A 20,004-nucleotide genomic window follows, 5' to 3' on the forward strand; every position below is an offset into this window, starting at 1 on the left:
TCTGCAGTCTGCGGGAACTGCCGCCTGCACTGCTGGGGGAGGGCTAGAGCGGGGGCTAGTGTGTGCGGCCAGTGAACCGTCCCCAGCCTCCCTCCCACATCCGATCAGGTGGTCCAGGGTCCACAGGGCTGCTCTGCCCTCCTCACACCAGATCCCGGGGGCAGCCCTTCAAACGCCAAGTGCCCACTGCACGACCCCTAGCACCCTGTGCTGCTCCTGCACCCACAGACCAGCAGCTGGGGGCCTCCGCAGGCACAGGGTGGCAACAGCTAACCCCAGAGCTGTGTAGCCCAAAATGTCACCCCACGGCCCCTGGCCAGTCCTCAAAGCCTGTCTACAGCCCCGTCCTACTGAGCGCAGCGGGGGCCGGAGGCTGCTCCAAGAGCTCGGCTTCGAGAAAGTGCCTGTTCCCAGACACTCAACAACTACGAGGGACACACAGAAGACGGGGCAGCCGACAGCGGCGAGGGGTGTGCCTCACCTCCACACGAAGACGACACGCCAGCCCTGCGTGCTCCCGTCATGGGACAAGGAGCGGCAAAGCCGACACCCACTCCCGGAGGAGCACCGTGGAGTCCCGCGTGGCCTGGGCCGGCTCGGCTCCGGCACAGGCAGGAGGTAAGAGGTGGTGGGGTGCGGCCCGCATCGGCACAGCCAGCCGCTGGTTCTCACGGCACACGAATGAACACGAGGTACAGAACAGAAACAAGGAAACGCTTTTTATTCATTTGCAGTTATCAAAGACCTGGCGTTTTCCAAACTCCACTGTGATACAGGTCACCAGAAAATGCGCTTTGGGGGTGACTGCTTCAGTGTCTGGTTTCTAACAAAAGGAGAACAGTAATGACATGGAACGCCGTCACCTCACCCGTCGGCCAGACCATCAGAGTGCGGTGCAGTAACTCTTCCACGCTGACTCCAGGTCGTTCACGATTCAACAGGACGCTTGCAGCTGCTGTGCCCCCCGCCCAGGGAGCAGCAGCAGGGCGCGCAGGACAAGAAAGATGAATTCCACACACTGCTCTCCCCAGTTCCCCCAAATTAAAGGCCATCTCCTGCTATGCTATCCAACCAATCCACTAACATCTAGCACCCATCAAACAAAAATAAATCACGCCGCTGACCCAGATCATAGCAGCCAGGACAGAACAGAGCACTCTCAGAAAGCGACCGTGGACGAGAGGATGTACCCAGCGCTGTCCGCGTACATGCGACAGGTGACACAGCCAGGAGCGTCCGGCTGCCGCGCTCCGTGCTCCTTCCTCTCGACGGCTACAGCTTGGCTTCACTGCCACTGCACAACCAGACCCTGACGCTGGACAGCCTTCACAGCTCGGCGTCACCGCCACTGCACAACCAGACCCTGACTCTGGACAGCCTTCACAGCTCGGCGTCACCGCCACGGCAGAACCAGACGCTGAGGCTGGACAGCCTTCGCCCTCACATTTTTATTCCCCCTACATTTTAGGACCCAACAAACGTCCCTGCAACGTTGAGGCTAACATAAGAGAACAACAGGCATCCTGCAGCCACAAAGTCTGCTCACTGAGACCAAAGAATTACACCTAATTTGCTCCTTTTATTAAAAAAGGTAACTCTTAATAAAAATCCATAATTTAATTGAAATTAAAAAATATGAAAGTGTGACACGGTTACACCTTTCCTTATCTATATGAGGACACTTGCGTCACTCCACCTGCTTTGCCGTCGTGCGGCCTGCATCACAGACGTCAGTGTCTGATCACAGGCGCACGGGCTGCTGGGAAGTCCGTCACACCTCCACTTCTAAAGGCTGGGACGAACTTGTACAGTGAAATCAAGACGGTCAAACTGAACATGGTCTTAGGCCATTACTACTATTCCATTCCAATTTGGATTTAATATAATCAACTGACAGATCTGAAATAAAAGCACCACTTACTGGTTTCAGATGCATTTTGGTATTGAATGTCAAGGCATCTTACAGATAACAGATTCTAACCCATCACTAACGCTGCTGACATGGACCACAGGCGGGACAGCGACTACGAATGCTATTGTTGACAGTTCTCTCTCTTTAAAACAAGCACAACTAAACAGCACACACAAGAGTACTTTAATATAACCTTAATGGTCTAACAAACCTCCCAAATGGAAGGAAATACAGAATGAAGTCGACACAGCAAGTTTACCTTACATCGATATGCTTCCGTGTTAGAGATTCACTCAGTCATTCTGCCAACCACGTGCAGAGCCCCTACTATCAAAACACACTCGGCGGGCGGCTGGTAGGAGCCGCCTCCTGGGGCCGGCTACGCCCGCACTCACACTCAGGGCTGTGTACACCTGCGGCTCACGGCCCCCCCCCCCCCCAAGGTGGTCACAACACTGCGGGGCTGCCCTTCCTGCTCGATTTCCAGAGCCAAATCAGGAGTATGAAACCCTCCACACACGCGCTCACGTAGAAGTATTTTGTTTAGTAAACCGGAAAGTTAACTTCAAAAATATCTGCAGTCTCTGAACGAAGGCACACGGGGCAGACCCTGCAGCGGGCGTCCAGGCCTCAGGTCAGGGGCTTCCTTCCTCGAGGCTACGCCACGTCCTCCAGGTAGTCCGCAACGTCACTCAGCTGGGACACAGTCAGGTCCTGCGTGAGGTCCTCCAGCTTCGTTGTTGAGAGAAAGAAGAGAGTGAAGGTCAGAACTCAAGCGCACGGCTATGATTTAAACATTTCATGCGCTGTTCACTGCTTCCACCTCAGAGAACAGGTGGAAAGACTCAGGTGCTGAGACCCGACCCACAAATCGGGCTACCCTCTGAGCTCCATGCTCTACATTCGTTACATCCTGGGTCCCTGTGGTTCAATCCAAGACTCTGGGAGTAGTGGGAGACTTCATGAACCTCTCCTGGCCGAAGCCCCAGCTGGGACCCTAGCCACAGAAGTCACTCTCTGACTGGCCCCCTCTGAAACTGTGATTCGCCCAGGTAGGAACTACTTCCTCTGCTTTCACGCAGGGCCCTAACAGCCGAGCTCACGACAGTAACGCCAGACCTGAGCAAGCCAAAGCCTCAGGGGGCCAGCTTCTCCGCAGCCACGGTGACAGAGGGGCAGACAGGACGCCTCTGGGGCTCAGACTCCTGGCACGCCTCGGGTACAGGTGCTACACCAATGAGTGATCTCCGCTTCTGTCTCAACTATGCATGAGGAGAACTAGAAAGTTAACCCTTCTTAGGACATACACACATTGATTTCTGTAAGCTTCTCAAAGAACAGGTGTGACAGCCTAACGGGCTAAGGAAGACCTCCACAGCAAGGACAGAAGCGTGGGTCAACACAGAACACCCCCAGCGGGCCCCACTGGTGACCACGGGCACCCATCCGTCTCGATGAGCCACCACCTCGGGCTGCACCAGGCGACACAGCTGCACAACTCGAGCAGGCAGCACCTCCAGCTGCCCTCTGTAGCTGCGAGGCAGCCTCTCAGAAGTCCACCAGCGCCTCGGCTCCCCAGTCACAAGAAACAATACAGCTCCAACTCAGGAGCCATGAGGGGCCGGGGCTGTGGCGGGGCAGGCGTGCCGCTGCCTGAAATGCAGGCATCCCAGATGAGCGCCAGCTCACGTCCCGGCTGCTCCACTTCTGATCCAGCTCCCTGCTGCTGCACCTGGGCCTGCTCCCGTGCTTGGGCCCTGCACCCACAAGGGACAGAGCTCCAGGCTCCTGGCTTTGGCCTGGCTCAGCCCCAGCATTTGCTGCCATCTGCGGAGTGAACCAGCAGACGGAAGGTCTCTTGTCTCCCCCTAATTCTACCTTTCAAATTAAGTACATAAAAACTCCTTAAGTATTAAACAATTTCTCTTTAAAAAAAACTGTATGAAGGCCGGCGCCGTGGCTCACTAGGCTAATCCTCCGCCTTGCGGCACCAGCACACTGGATTCTAGTCCCGATTGAGGCACCAGATTCTGTCCCGGTTGCCCCCCTTCCAGGCCAGCTCTCTGCTGTGGCCCACGAGTGCAGTGAAGGATGGCCCAAGTGCTTGGGCCCTGCACCCCATGGGAGACCAGGAGAAGCACCTGGCTCCTGCCATCGGATCAGCGCAGTGCGCCAGATGCAGCGGCCATTTGGAGGGTGAACCAACGGCAAAGGAAGACCTTTCTCTCTGTTTCTCTCTCTCACTGTCCACTCTGCCTGTCTAAATAAATAAATAAATAAATAAATAAATAAAAGAACCAGCGGACACATTGTGTCCTAGGCTTTAAAAAAAAAAAATGTATGAGATGTATTCTCTCACGTATCTATTCACCTTTCCCCTTCTACCTCCTCATTTTGTTACTCTTTAGAACAGAAAAATGTTAGCTAGGAGTAAAATCTTTTTAAACAGTAAGTATTCCTTCCCTCTTGGTTTTTAGCATAAAAAGACCTGTTAAAAAGACTATTAGCAATCTTAATTAAAATCTGTATACATGCAATCCAAATCCAGTTTATGAAAAAAAACCTGAAAATACCAGAAAAGGCTGCAAGTTGTAGAACAAATTCTCGCGTTACAACTACACTTTCTCCTCTGATCACTATTTTTTTAAGAGACTTTTATTTCAAAGGCAGAGAGAGAGAGAGAGATCTTCCCTATCTGCCAGCTCACTGCCCAAATGGATGCGACCACTGGGGCTGGGCCAGGCCAGAGCCAGGACCCAGGAGCTTCACCTGGGGTCTCCCACATGGGTGCCCAAGCACCTGGGCCACTGTCCACTGCTTTCCCAGGCCACAGCAGGGAGCTGGTCAGAAGTGGAGCAGCCGGGACTTGAACCGGTGTCCATGTCAGGTGTCGGCGCTTCAGAAAACGGCTTAACCCACTGCGCCACAACACCGGCCTTTCTGATCACTATTAAAGAATGAAACCAGTAGGGTATTCCATTGTATTTGCAAAACCATCACATAGTCTATTACTGCCAATTTGTAGCTGTAGGTAAATGTGGATATAGGAAAAACCAGATAAAGATTTAGGACAAAAAAAAAAAAAAAAAAAACCAGAAACAAAAAACAAAAACACCAGAATAACCAAAAACTTCCAGAGAAAATGTTTAACTTAAGTGGTCACCGAAAAAGGAAACTGGATGAACACTAACTAGAAGTAAACGCTATCTGATAAAGACATTTTATTATCTGATAAGGTGCTTCCCTAGTTTTAGAATTAGGATGCAAAGCAGTCATCTTGGAAACTATAAAACACACTGTTCACGTCACAAACTGAAACTGCCTCAAAGAGGAACTCGGAACCTCTTGAAGAGACGACCAGGAGCTCCGGGAGAGCAAGCTTGACACAGACCCGCAGCAGAGACCCTTCCCAGAGAGCCCGGGGCTCTGCTGCCCTCCCCTGCCCACCTGCCCACCTGCACTGCGGGCTCTGCCCTCACCTGCCCACCTGCACTGCGGGCTCTGCCCTCACCTGCCCACCTGCACTGCGGGCCCTGCCCTCACCTGCCCACCTGCACTGCGGGCCCTGCCCTGCCCTGCCCTGCCCACCTGCACTGCGGGCTCTGCCCTGCGCTGCCCACCTGCACTGCGGGCCCTGCCCTCACCTGCTCACCTGCACTGCGGGCCCTGCCCTGCCCTGCCCACCTGCACTGCGGGCTCTGCTGCTCCGAGCCTACTCACCTGCTCACCTGTGGGGCTGGACAGTCACGAATGCCGGGTCTCCTGTGTCATATTCTTACCTCTATCCTGGCTAACACTTGAACTTCACATTAACGTTATCAAGACAATGATTCAGGGGCCGGAGCTGTGGCGCAGTGGGCTAGCTGCTACTTAGAAGCCCATTCCCCACTTTGGAGGGTCTCAGCCACCCCGCTTCCCGTCTGGCTTCCTCCTAATGCATCCTGGGAGGCAGCAAATGCTGACTCAAGTGCCTGACACCACACAGGGAGACTCAGATGGAGCTTCAGGCTACTGGCTGAGCCTGGCCCAGCCCTGGATGTCGGAAGCATTTGGCGGGTGAACCAGCAGACAGAAGACACCTTTCTCTCTCTCTCTCCCCACCTCAAAATAAATAAAATAAGCATTAAAAAAATCAGTGCATCCAGCACTGTGGCACAGTAGGTTAGGCCCCTATCTGCAACACCGGCATCCCATATGGGTGCCAGTTCGACTCCTGGCTGCTCCTCTTCCAATCCAGCTGTCTGCTATGGCTTGGGAAAGCAGTGGAAAAAGGCCCAAGCGCTTGGGCCCCTGCACCCACTGGAAGACCCAAAAGAAGCTCCTGGCTTTGGATCAGCCCAGCCCTGGCCGTTGTGGCCATTTGGGGAGTGAACCAGCGGATGGAAGATCTGTCTCTTCCTCTCTCTGCCTGTAACTCTACCTCTCAAAAAAATAAAAGGCAGACCCCAGCAACGCAGGCCACGGGGATGCACTGCAGACTGCTCCTCTCGGGGAGGCCCTCCCCAGGGGACCCACGCTGACCCTGGGCCTCAGCCACTCTCCAGACAGCAGCCACCTTCTGGCCAGAGCCACCCACACCCTGAGGCAATGACCAGAGCTCTGCCGACAGCTCAGGCAGACGGAGACACGGAGCCGGGACTGCCACAGCTCGTCATCCAAGAAACGTCAGATCTGGACCTCAGGTAAGAACTCCTGATTCTATGCCAGAACACGCTCTGCTGTCCTGCTGGCTGCGGTCCTAGCTCAGCCCTGACCTGCCTGTCTCGACGGCACAAGTGGCCCTGAAGTGACCACACTGTCCTCTGCTCTCAGCTTCAGCCCACACTGACCCCATGCACATCAGTGGGTGACTCGGTCTCCAGTCCTGCTCCGTCGTGGCCTCCCTTAAACCGCATCTGTCACTCCGACGCTCCTGGGCACCGCGGTGGGTGACGACCACAGCCAGCCGCACAGAAGGCACGTTCCCTGCACACCTGCACCAGCAGCTGCCATGAACGGGCCACAGCTGCCAACTGTTTTTCTACCATCAGTGTGGACTGTTAAAGCTCTGCAGGAAGTAAATCAACAAGCAGGCAGCAACAGCAGCAGGGCACGCTAAGGTGTGACACCTACTTTATCGCTGGTGTTGATGTCCTCGATTTCCACAGAGAGGTCTTCTTCGATCTCTTCACCGATACTCAACTCGCTTCTTTCTGAGCGATGGCTGGTACTAAGAGAAAAACAAAAATAAAAACTCCGAAAATAAACATCTGAGGAGAACGATCACCATTCTTCAAGCTCTCAGATACTGATTTTCACCGCTTAAATCTCACATGAACTATCAGTGATTTCACGTCAACATCCTCTCACGTGACTCTCAGAACACGCAGCAAGCGGACAGAAACAGACAGAAAACTAAGGTTCATTCTGGTGACCCTGGACAGGATGGCAAGAAACAGATTTCAACATTTCACCAATCAGGGCCAGTGCTGTGCAGCAGCGGGTTAAAGCCCCAGCCTGCAGCGCCGGCACCCCATATGGGCACCAGTCCTGGCTGCTCCACTTCCTATCCAGCTCTCTGCTGTGGCCTGGAAAAGCAGTAGAGGATGGCCCAAGTCCTGGGGCCCTGCACCCATGTGGGGGACCCAGAAGAAGCTCCTGGCTCCTGGCTTCGGATCAGCTCAGCTATGGCCACTGCGGTCACTTGGGGAGTAAACCAGCAGATGGAAGACCTCTCGCTCGCTCTCTGGCTCTACCACTCTATGTAACTCTTTCAAATAAATAAAATCTTTAAAGAAAAATTTCACCAATTATATCACAGTTCCTCTCAAAAAAAGTAAACTGTCCTGCTGAAAAATATAAATTTCCAATCAGAATAAAACTATCAATTAAACAAGTTTCAGGCACTGAATTTAAAGTTTTAATTATATTCACAACATTACTTCTCCATTATTAGCCAACTCACAGATTGTAAATCAAGTGACACACATCCTAAGGAACCCCATCTGCAATGATAGCTGACAATCCCATCTCAGAGAGGGAAGAACAAGGAGAAAGCACTCACAACCCAGCTCCGGGCTGTGGCTGCGGGACCCCAGTCTGCAGGGACCGGTCCTACCACGTCTCCTGAATGCAATACGAACATCCATATTCTAATAGGAAGCAAACACACGCTCCCAGATACAGTATTTTATTCATGTCAAATCAAGATGAACAAAAGACTCAACTGCACTAAAATAAGCCCTGGTATGATTCTGCCGTACTTGCCTGTATTTGCAGTTTACCTATCTATATATTTACACATGTGCCGACTGTTTTCTTACCTATTAAAGTCGTCGACATAGTCGTCATCCTCTCCAGCGCCTGATAAAGGTGAGAAGAGAAGTCACACTTGTGCAGCCACACTTCAGGGTTTACCGACAGCCACACACACTCCCGCGTGGGCGTTGGTTAAGATGCTCCTGTCCCACATCTGATGCCAGGCCCTGGCTCCTCACTCCAGCCTCCCACTAAGGCAGACCCTGGGGGTCAGTGGGGATGGCTCAAGTGGCTGTGCCCCCATCACGCATGCGAGCCCGACAGCTCCCAGTTCCCAGCTTCCGCCCTGGCCCAGCCCCAGCCATCACAGGAACTGAGGGAGTGGACAAGCAGATGTGAGCTGTCTCTGCCTCTCAAATAAGGGTATTCACAAAGGTGCACACACACATACACACACCTACACACACACACACACGACAGAGACACACTTCCTTCCAATTCTCATCGCAGAATGACACCACATCATTTACAAAGAAGCACTGTGGCCAGTGTCGAAGCACAGCGGGTTAACACAGAGGGTTAAGCCACTGTCTACAATGCCAGCATCCCATACGAACACCAGTTTGAGTCCTGGCCGCTCCATCTTTTATTCAGCTCCCTACTACTGTTCCTGGCAAAGCAGCGAAGAAGGCCAAGCGCTTGGGTCCCTGCATCCCTGTGGGAGACGAGGATCCGGCTCTGGGTAGCCCAGTCCCAGTCACTGCAGCCACGTGGGAAGGTCTCTCTCTCTCCCTCTCTCCATAACTCTGTCAAATAAGTAAAAATCAAAACAACAAAAAAAACCCTTAAAAAAGTGCTAAAACCCTAAAATAATTTGCTATATTCTCTGGAGGCAAATGACAAACACAATTCTAAGTGTCTGCACCATCTTTTTTTTTTTTTTTTTTTTTTAAGATTTATTCATTTCAAAGTCAGAGTTACACAGAGAGGAGAGGCAGAGAGAGAGGAGAGGCAGAGAGAGACACAGAGGTCTTCCATCCGCTGGTTCACTCCCCAATTGGCCAGAATCGCCAGAGCTGTGATGATCCGAAGCCAGGAGCCAGGAGCTTCTTCCAGGTCTCCCACGTGGGTGCAGGGGCCCCAACACTTGGCCCAGCTTTTGCTGCTTTCCCAGTCGCATTAGCAGGGAGCTGGATTGGAAGTGGAGCAGCCGGGACCTGACTGGCACCCGCATGGGATGCCGGCACTGCAGGTGGCAGTTTACTGGCTACAACACATCCCGCCCTACCCCAGGTTCTCAAGAGCAGCTACTCACATAACGTGATCGCCACTCGTGGTTCTCAGGGGTCCAGCATCACCAAGCCCCTGCAGCCGCCTGCTTTCAGCTACTGAGCCTTTCCAACACGGTACACTAAGTATTTACCACCAGGAACAGAGAGGCTTGAAGTACAGCACAGAACACCTGCCTGACAGTGGCAGATGCAAACCCACAGCCCTGCATGAAGGGCGCTGTGGCCGAGGGGGAGTCGGGGGCCCTTTCCTGCTCATGTCCCCAGCTCTAAACCCTGGCGAGATCCACACCAAGCATGGGCTCCCAGGAGGATCCGTGTCTGGAGCGCTTACTCAGACAGGGTCTGCGGCTGGGTTCTGACCAGCAGTGACCACAGGGGGCACCACCAGTTTCTCAGTGTCCTGGAAGGCCCTGACAGACTCGCTGTCCCTCTCCCCCATCCTCGGAGGGCCAGATGCTGACGACCTGGAGGCATGAGAGGCTGTCTACCAGTGCAGATCAGCGCATAGGGAAGACACACAGGAACTCCAGGAGGGCAGACGCAGACGAGGAGACCCTAGCTCGACACCAAGCTGCCCAGAGCATGGGACTGAACTGCTCCACACAGCGTCCTGCTGAGCAGACCCAGGTCCCGGACGGGAGCCAACAAGGTGACTCCTTCATTTAGTCATCAAATACGAGAGTGACCACCAGGGTCCCTGCAGGTACAGCAATGGCCTCTGGGAGCAACAGCCCAACACACAGAAAGAGGCAACAAGGGAGGAGGGACTGGACGCTCCTAGAACAGCTGGATGAACCCTCGCAGGCTGCAGTGCACCAAAACCTCAAGAAGCCGCGAGTGGCACGCAGTGTGGGCGGAGCGTGCTCCAGGGGCACATGCACAGAGCCTGGGAGCAGGGAGGCTGTGGTGAGGAAGCCAGTCCAACCACAGAACAAGGGGCACGACGTCACAGGGGCTGGCAGGGGCCGGAATATTCAAGGCCTGGCAGGCTACGGTCAAGACTTCAGCCAAGGGCAACCCATCTTTTGGGGAGGGAAGATGTTGGGGGCAGAGAGGAGTTGAGAAGAGGGAGCAGCGTCAGAAGTCCTTCTCCCACGGACACTCAACCATGTCCCGAGGAAACATGGAGGGAGAGGCGAGAAGGGAGCAAGTCCCCAGAGGGCTGCTGTGGGCAACCAGGCAGGACAAGGCTGGGACGGGGCGGAGGAGAGAACCGCTGCTACCGCCACGCTCAGACGTGCAGCAGGGATCAGGATCCCTGGAGACAAGAGGGAGTGGGGACGACTCCAGGTCTGCTCTCCACCCTGGAATGGTCACCTCGCAGGCGCAGGGGCTGCAAGTGCTTGACACGAATCGGGCACTGTCAGGCAGGGCACAGAGAGAAGACAGCAGGAGTGCTCTGACGAAACCAACCACGCGGTGGCCAGCTGGTGAGGCCAAGAAACAGCCACGGCAGCTCCTTCGGCTGCACGTAAGTGCAATCAGATGGCAGAGGAGGAGACCGAGCCCAGATGGTGGGACGGCTGTGGCAAGTTTGGATCTGGAGTAAGCTCAAGGGATGCCCGTGGAGGTGGCAGATAACCCCTCGGCGGGGCAGAGAAGACAAGCGACTGCTCTGAGAGCCGGCAGGAGAGGCGCACTGAGAGCGGAGCACACAGCCTCGGCACCAGGCTTGTGCAGAACAAGGAGCGGGCCGCCAGCCGGGAGCACAGTAACAAAGCGCCCAGCACTTACCAGGCCCCAGCGTGCCAGGCAGCGAGCTGTGATTTACGTATGTGGACGTAATGCAAACACTGAGGTGGGGCTGTGAGCTCCCCTAACTGAGCGGAGAACAGCAGCTCGGTTCACCTCCCTGCCCCACCCGTCCATGTCCACGAGAGCCACCGCACGAGTGTTCACTTGGATCTCAACTCCAGACCCCAGCTCTTCGCACTAGCGGGGAGCTTCTCCAGAGGGAGGGGCAGTTTCTAGACGGCTGACGTAAAGGCCAAGAGCGCAGAGCAGACGCAGCCTTCTTCCTGTGGAGGCTGAGGGCTCGCAGAGCAGAGCCCTGACGTCCCTGCACGTCCCCCGGGGCAGCAACAGGTCAGGGCTGGGGTAGGCTCTGTCACGCCTGCCGGGGGCTGCACAGAACAGAAAGCAGGAGGACGGTCTGCACACGCAGCCCAGGGTTCAGCAGTGTCACACGGGGACTCGTACTTCACACGGATGATTCCCCACGGCGGGCTCAGCGACTTCTGCCTCCTAGAACAGAAGTGCACACAGCACCTCAGGGCTTTTCTAAGACTCAGTTCCCTGGGTCTGGGCTGGGCCTGGACTGGCAATCCCCTGCTCCCAATACCTAGAGAACAGCTCTGCTATGCAGACTTCTTCCAATCGGAACCAAAATCTCCCTGCTTCGTCTTGAGGCTGGTCCTCCTCAACACCAGGCTCAGCACAGAAGTTATTCTCCCAGAAGGCTTTCCCGGAAGCCCGGGGTAGGTGAAGGCAACCCAGCACCCTCTCCAAACCAGTAAGACTCAAAATACCTGTAGGTCCCTGCGTGACACCTGTCTTCCCTTCTAGAATTTAAACTACGCGAGACAGGTCTGTCTCAGCTGCTGCTACAGCCCCTCTGCAGCAGCCTACAGCCCCGGTCCCCAGCACCACGTGGCTCAGTGCAGGCTGGGTCACTCACTCTGTCCCAACAACAATCACGTGCAAGCAGCCAGCAGTGAAACTGAAGTCTGGTTACCTAATCCCAGGGACCCCATTTTATCGTTGACTAGCTTCAGATCCTTCAGCACCGCGCTTCCTCTCTTGCCTGTAAACAAACAAAAAATGACCAGGATTAAAGTGACTTTCAGAACGCAGCCTCCCCCACACACCCGTCCTCCCTTCAGCAGGAGGCTCCTTCATCAGAGCAGGAAACCCAGAGTCAGGGAAAACCCGCAGACGGGTTAAGGACGCTCACAGGACGCACGCCCTCCCTTCTGATCACACACCACGCAGACGTCGCGCTCACCAGCAGCTCGGAAGTCTGCCCTGTGCCTGGGGTTATCTTTATCAGTGCTGTTTTTCCTGGGGACTTCTGGACTTTGCTTCCACTCATCCAGCACTTCATCTACCAAGCTGACCTCTCGTCACTTTCACCTCTTAGTCCTCAGTTCTCAACACCCTGTCCACGTCACGTGCAGTCAGAGTGACATCATCGTGCCAGCCTGGCCTCTTTCCTGAAGGCGGCAACAGCCACAGACAAGAGCATGGCGACGGCGCCATGAGCCACATTCTGGCACACTCTGGCTACCAGACGCTGACGAGAAGCCGGAGACCACTTCTCGTGTGCTGCAAGCCCCACGGTGACAAAAGCTTAGGAAGGACTGCACAATCAGGCAAAACACTGCAAATACTAGTCAATCTATTTCAGGAAAGTCCTGCAAGAGACGCACATGTATGCTCTAAACACTGCCAATCACATCCTGTCTGGTGTGACACAGCACACAAGGTCGGTCTGCAGATCTACATTCTTTAAAGATTTATTTATTTATTTGAAAGAAGAGTTAGAGAGAGAGAAAGAAAGCGAGAGAGGTCTTCCATCCATTGGTTCACTGCCCAGATGGCTGCAATGGCCAGAGCTGCGCCAATGTGAAGCCAGAGCCAGGAGCTTCCTCCAAGTCTCCAACACAGGTGCAGGGGCCCAAGGACTTGGCCATCTTCCACTGCTTTCCCAGGCCACAGCAGGACTGGAAGTGGAGCAGCCAGGACTCAAACTGGTGCCCATATGGGATGCTGGCACTGCAGGCGGTAGCTTTACCCACAATGCCACAGCACCAGCCCCTACATGTTTGTTTTCAACTCAGCACTGTCACCACACTTAGGAGGGAGGGGAAGGGACGTGGTGAAGGAGTCTGGCTGTTCCATGTCTACCTCCTCATCTCTACTTCTGTAAACCTAAGAGACATGTGAGATCCCAGTCCCTGAGGGCAGACGACTGCTTCATTCAACCTTCCTATAAAGATTACTGCGGCATCACAGAACAAATTTCTATAAATAACTGAACCAGGGGGCAGCACTGTGGCATAGTAGGATAAGCCTCCATCCCCTATGGACGCTGGTTCAAGTCCTGGCTGCTCCACTTCCAATCCAGCTCTCTGCTGTGGCCTGGGAAAGCAGTAGAAGATGGCCCAAGTCCTCAGGCCCCTGCACCCACAAGGGAGACCTGGAAGAAGCTCCAGGCTTCTGGCTTTGGACTGGCCCAGCTCCGACCATCGCAGCCCTTTGGGGAGTGAACCAGCAGACGGGAGACCTGTCTCTCTCCCTCTCTCTTTCCGTAACTCTCAAATAAATCAAATCTTTACAAAATGAATCAAGAAATAACTGAACTTAAATTCAGCTCAATTAATTCTAAATGTGCGAGAAATGACTTAAAAATTATTATATCTATTCCTTGACTTGAACTCATCTCAGGGTGAAAATCGGAAGCCAGAAGTGCACTGAACAGGCCTATGCTGCTAACACCCTCACTTAACAGCGCAGCACACGGCAGAGCCGCGGCCTTCCCTCTGCTCACAGACTGACTGGGAGTCCCCGCCTGAAGTCTCCTGATGGGACAAGGAAAGGCAAAACGATACAGAGAATGCAACCACTTCTGAAAAAACAAAAACACACGAGATTTTAACAGGAAACATCGAAATGATAAAGTTATGGGCTATATTACGATTTTCCTAGGAAAAGAATCCTCAGTCATCGTATCCCACTTCACTGTAGAGAAACGCACCTGACACAGATACTCACTCTCAGAGTCTTTCAAGGAGGGGGCTCCCTCCAGTGAGCTGAGTCCACTCCGCACGGGGGGCGCGTCTGAGAGGGGGGCCAGGCTGCCCACTGGCCTCCTAGCTTCACTTCTCCTGACAAGAGGCACGCGACAGTTACACGGCAGTCTCAGCGCCTGCCACCGAGGGAAGGCACAGCCCTCAGCCCAGAGCCCTGCAGCTGACACCGCTCGCAGACCCACAGAGCCAGCCAGGAGGAGCAGCTCGGCTCTCGGCGGCTCCTTCCCTCTCCCCAGCCACACGGACTGCTCCAGCCCGCCCTCCCGGAGACATCTCAGGAGCCCTGTCCCACCCTCAGGAAGGCAGCCATGAACAGAGGAGCCCACTGGCAAGCCTCCAACAGCCAAGCTGGGGACGTGCCCTTCAGCGGACAGCGCCAACCATGAGGGCTACCGATACTGCACAGCAACCCAGCCCCCACAGCCCCTTCCACACCTCCTCTAACCCCTCACATCTCCAGTCCTCCTCCTCTGGCCTCACGCAGCTGTGAACCCAAGGAGCGGGTGCACACGTCTCGCCCTGCTGACAGGGGCCACTCCGCTCGTCGTGAGGACAGTGAAGCCACTGCCTCAGACCCTGCAGCCCGCCCGGGGAGCCTGACTGACGCACTGGCTACTCTGGTCCCAACTCCGCTTCCTGCTAACGAGCAAAGACCCTGCGAAGCAGCAGGTGACGGCTCAGTGCTTGGAGACCCAGACACAGTTCCAGACTCCCAGCTTCAGCCTGCCCAGCCCTGGCTTTTCAAGATATTTTGGGAGTGAACCAGTAGACAGAAGATCTCTCTCCATCTATCTCTTTCTGCCTTCCCAATTAAAAAAACAAATTACGACAAGACATTAAGGGCTAGCATTGTAGTGTAATGGGTTAAGCCACAGCCTGCAGAGCTAACATTCCATTTGGGCACCAATTTGAGTCCTGGCTGCTCGACTTCCAATCCAGCTCCCTGCTAACGCACTGGGAAGGCAGAAGACAGCCCCAGTGCTTGGGCCTGCACCCTTGTGGGAGCCCTGGACGAAGCTCCTGGCCCCAAGCTTCAGCCTGGCCCGGCTCCGGCTGTTGTGGCTGTTTGGGGAGTGAACCCGCAGACTGAAGATCTCTGTCTCCCCTCTTTCTCTTTAACTCTTTCAAATGAATAAAACTTAAAAATTAACAAAAAACCCAGGAGCGGCACCTCAGTGCGCACGGTGCTCTTCGCACGCTAACAGCCATTCAGTCCCACATCCCACCCTGCAGCCACCACCTCTGCACCCCTCACAAAACTCATCAGAAAACCAACGCGCTCTACAATTCCTGACCCACTCCAGTCCTTCCAGGCATCCCTGTCCCCATTCGAACAAAGCAGCCTGAACTCCATGGCTGAACCTGCTGAGGGGTTTCCAGCACATGTTCACAGGGCCTCTTCCAGCCTCTCCTCCCTCTCTCTCTCTCACCTCCCTGGCCCCATCCAGCCTCCCTCCCTCCCTCTCTCTCTCACCTCCCTGGCCCTGTCCAGCCTCCCTCCCTCCCTCTCTCCCCCTCTCTCACACCTCCCTGGCCCTGTCCAGCCTCCCTCCCTCCCTCCCTCTCTCTCTCTCTCACCTCCCTGGCCTTGTCCAGCCTCCCTCCCTCCCTCTCTCTCTCTCTCACCTCCCTGGCCCTGTCCAGCCTCCCTCCCTCCCTCCCTCTCTCTCTCACATCTCCCTGGCCTTGTCCAGCCTCCCTCCCTCCCTCCCTCCCTCTCTCTCTCTCTCACCTCCCTGGCCCTGTCCAGCCTCCCTCCCTCCCTCCCTCTCTCTCTCACATCTCCCTGGCCCTGTCCAGCCTCCCTCCCTCCCCCCTCCCTGGCCCTGTCCAGCCTCCCTCCCTCCCTCCCTCTCTCTCTCACCTCCTTGGCCCTGTCCAGCCTCCCTCCCTCCCACATCTCCCTGGCCCTGTCCAGCCTCCCTCCCTCCCTCCCTCCCTCTCTCTCACACCTCCCTGGCCCCGTCCAGCCTCCCTCCCTCTCTCTCCCCCTCCCTCACACCTCCCCGGCCTCCAGGTGCTGCGAGGTCCATTTCTTGGGGACCTCCTCCATCTTTGGAAACCCCCCCCACACCACTTCGCCTGGTCCCCAGGACTGTCCTGCCCTCCCCCTCCCTCACCCAGCACACGGGTGTGCCTCTCACTGAGGGGCTGACTCTCCACGCGGGGGAGCTTACTGAGGGCAGGAATCCCCACTGCTCTGCCAAGTCCTGTCCTTAACGACTGACCAATCCCAGGCCAAACCTGGGGTTGCTTTACAACGTAATAAACTTTAAAAAAAATCAGATTTATGGGTTTGGCAATTATAGAACCACTGGTGGGTCATTATTTTTTAACCATAAAATTAAAACACTCGGAAACTGCATCTGAAATCTCCGGGCTGATAGTCCAGAAACGCTGCTCACCAGCCGTACGTTTTCTCGGGCCCAGGAATAGGGTCGTCAAAGAAAGAGTCCCCTTCCAGGTCGTCTGCATCCGCACAGGGGCCGGCTCCATCTGCGCCCTCCGCGGTTCTGGGGCTCAGGAGCGCCCCGACTGTGGCTTCCTGGGGCAGCAGGTGAGGACTGCCCCTGCTCCTCAGCTCCGACGAGGCGGCGCTCGTGTCGCTCTGACTGGCCTCGCCGCTGGCCTTCTGGAGGGACGGACAGAGAGGTCTGCTGAGGGGACCCTGAAGAAGTCCCGTGTGTGTGTGTGTGTGCAGCACACACGTGTGTGCGCAGCCTGCAACAGCGTAAACCGTCACAAACTCAGGGCAATCCTGTCATTTTTTTTTTTTTTACTTCATCCCCAAGCTTCCAAACATGGCCAACTTCCAAAGAAGAGAAAAACGTATTCCATTCCCTTCCCCTTGCTATGTGCACCTCTTGTGTAAACAGCCTCTCAATTCCTCCTACTAACACGTCATGGCTTCCTAACTTACCTTAAATTAACACATGTTCAACTTGAAATTGGAGAGGGCATTATTACAGGAGAAAAGGAAGAGTCTTTCACACAAATGACCCAGGCGCCGAGGTGACCGTCAGAGAGCAGCAGTTGTCCAGCTGGCGTCACACCCAGTCAAAGACAGCCCCCGACAGCCCTGTCTGTGGCTCCCAGCGTGGCGCCCTGGCCCTCCGCTCACGCACACCCGGGCACACACATTCCCCTCGTGCCATGGCTGACGTGAGAAGCTCTCAAGCACTCCTGCCGGCCCAGGCGGACGCCCCGTCAGCCCCGACCATCCCTGCCGGCCCAGGCGGACGCCCCGTCTGCCCCGACCATCCCTGCCGGCCCAGGCGGACGCCCCGTCAGCCCCGACCATCCCTGCCGGCCCAGGCGGACGCCCCGTCAGCCCCGCCCCGACCATCCCTGCCGGCCCAGGCGGACGCCCCGTCAGCCCCGCCCCGACCATCCCTGCCGGCCCAGGCGGACGCCCCGTCAGCCCCAACCATCCCTGCCGGCCCAGGCGGACGCCCCGTCAGCCCCGACCATCCCTGCCGGCCCAGGCGGACGCTCCGTCAGCCCCGACCATCCCTGCCGGCCCAGGCGGACGCCCCGTCAGCCCCGACCTTCACCTTCTCTTCTTGACCAGAGTTCTTGTGACTTTCAGACATGTTGTATGAATTGTAACAAACACAACATAATGCTAGTAGTAATAAAAGCAGCTACCACTGTCGGACAGCATTCAAATGTGTCTCTATCGACACCTCATTTAACCCTCAAAACAACCCTCTGGCATGGGCTAGGCTGTTTTCACTGTGGATATAAAAAGGAAACAGAGACCCGTCACTTGTCACGGTGCCCAGCTACACCGGGGTCAGTATCAGCCACAGCTTGGTTCCAGGGTCCATTGTCACATTGCACTAGTAGGCTGATCTACACGAAGCGGCTACTGGCCAAGCTTCAGCCTTCCACGCTAAAGAGAGCGCTGCTGTGTGAAACACCTGTAGATCTAGCTCCTGAAACAAGAAACCTGGTGTAGCCCCACTGAACTATAAACTGCAGAACCTCACACAGGTCAGTTCCTTAGGCCTCAGTTTCCTGAAGAGTGGACGACATTAGTATATTTCAAACCAAAAGGATTAAGAAAGAAGGACTGGATGGGGTGGGGGGGAGGACTGGATTGGGGGGCTCGATGGGTGGGAGGGAGAAGGGGTGGACGGGGCGAAGGGCTGGGGGGAGGGCTGGTCGGCAGGGGAGACCAGAGGCAGTGACCACGGGAGCAGGGGTGGCAGGGGCGCTCTCCAGGCCCTGCTCCACTTCTCGTGTGTGCACAAAGTGCACTACCTGAGACGTGTTCACATTTCCTTTCTCCTTCTGTGGGAAGGTTTATTCACTTGAAAGTCAGAGCTCCAGAGAGAGAGGGAGAGAGCTCTTCCACCTGCTGGTTCACTCCCCAGATGGCTGCAACGGCCAGGGCGGAGCCAGGCTGAAGCCAGGGGCCAGCAGCCTCCCAGGTGGGTGGCAGGGGCCCGAACACCGGAGCCACCTTCCACTGCTTTCCAGGCATGGAAGTGGAGGAGCCGGGACAGGAACTGGCACTCACAGCGATGCAGCATCACAGGCTACACAGCGTGGGCCCCAATCTTCACGCTGGTTCAAAGCCTTCGTTAACTGGTGAGACTCGAGACACTTACTACAGTTTTAGGTCTGCTGAGCGCTGTACAGCCCATGTGCTACTAATGTAAGAAAATTACTCATTATAAGCGGTTATCCAGAACAACAAACACCAAATCATCATCCTTTCAGACAGTATCCGGTATTTTCAAAGAAGCAGAAACTTGACAATCTTCTAACAACATTCTCCACCTGGAGGGAGGACCCCGCAGATGTGGCCACGGGGAGGCAGTGTGGAGTCCGCTGGCTGGCACTGCACAGGAAGGGGAAGGCACCCAGGGAGAGCACACGTGAACACGCAAGCAGGCTGAGGGCTCCACCTACAAGCTGGACTGTTGGCAACCAGCAGGAGCCAGGCAGACACCCCCACGTCCAACTTCTGAGCCTCGACAACAGTGACAGAGGACTTCTGTCGGTTTAAGCCTCTCAGCCTCTCCCTGTTACGGTAGCCGTGGAGACAGTCACTTCTTGTAGCTACAGCCTCTCCCTGTTAGGGTAGCCATGGGGACAGTCATTTCTCTTAACTACAGCTTCTCCCTGTTACGGTAGCCGTGGAGACAGTCACTTCTTGTAGCTACAGCCTCTCCCTGTTAGGGCAGCCATGGGGACAGTCATTTCTCGTAACTACAGCCTCTCCCTGTTACGGAAGCCATGGAGACAGTCACTTCTTGTAGCTACAGCCTCTCCCTGTTAGGGTAGCCATGGGGACAGTCATTTCTCGTAACTACAGCCTCTCCCTGTTACGGAAGCCATGGAGACAGTCACTTCTTGTAGCTACAGCCTCTCCCTGTTAGGGTAGCCATGGGGACAGTCATTTCTCGTAACTACAGCCTCTCCCTGTTATGGAAGCCATGGAGACAGTCACTTCTTGTAGCTACAGCCTCTCCCTGTTAGGGCAGCCATGGGGACAGTCATTTCTCGTAACTACAGCCTCTCCCTGTTATGGAAGCCATGGAGACAGTCACTTCTTGGCTACAGCCTCTCCCTGTTAGGGTAGCCATGGGGACAGTCATTTCTCGTAACTACAGCCTCTCCCTGTTACAGTAGCCATGGAGACAGTCATTTCTCGTAGCTACAGCCTCTCCCTGTTGTGGTAGCCATGGAGACAGTCATTTCTCGTAGCTACAGCCTCTCCCTGTTGTGGTAGCCATGGAGA

General features: G+C 55.3%; 1 protein-coding gene across 4 annotated transcripts in view; it reads right to left on the reverse strand.

Moving 5' to 3' along the window:
* Positions 1–704: 704 nt before the first annotated feature.
* The window catches only part of CEP43 (centrosomal protein 43), a 41,275-nt gene continuing 21,975 nt past the window's right edge, over positions 705–20,004 (reverse strand). For 2 of the 4 annotated variants that reach the window (XR_016233527.1, XR_016233526.1), the window contains 7 exons: positions 16,658–16,884; positions 14,215–14,327; positions 12,176–12,244; positions 11,641–11,685; positions 8,215–8,254; positions 7,025–7,121; positions 705–2,644 (listed from right to left, as the gene is read on the reverse strand). Coding sequence is in view for 2 of the 4 variants with exons in the window: in XM_070074588.2 (XP_069930689.1) it covers positions 2,570–2,644; positions 7,025–7,121; positions 8,215–8,254; positions 12,176–12,244; positions 14,215–14,327; positions 16,658–16,884 (621 nt within the window). In the remaining 2 variants the exon portion in view is untranslated. The remainder of the gene's footprint in view (positions 2,645–7,024; positions 7,122–8,214; positions 8,255–11,640; positions 11,686–12,175; positions 12,245–14,214; positions 14,328–16,657; positions 16,885–20,004) is intronic. The other 2 variants (XM_070074588.2, XM_070074587.2) reach the window with 1 other exon arrangement.

Source organism: Oryctolagus cuniculus, chromosome 5 (assembly GCF_051225735.1).
Source record: "Oryctolagus cuniculus isolate XC-2025 breed Fujian yellow rabbit chromosome 5, ASM5122573v1, whole genome shotgun sequence".
In the NCBI taxonomy this organism is placed as follows: Eukaryota; Metazoa; Chordata; class Mammalia; order Lagomorpha; family Leporidae; genus Oryctolagus; species Oryctolagus cuniculus.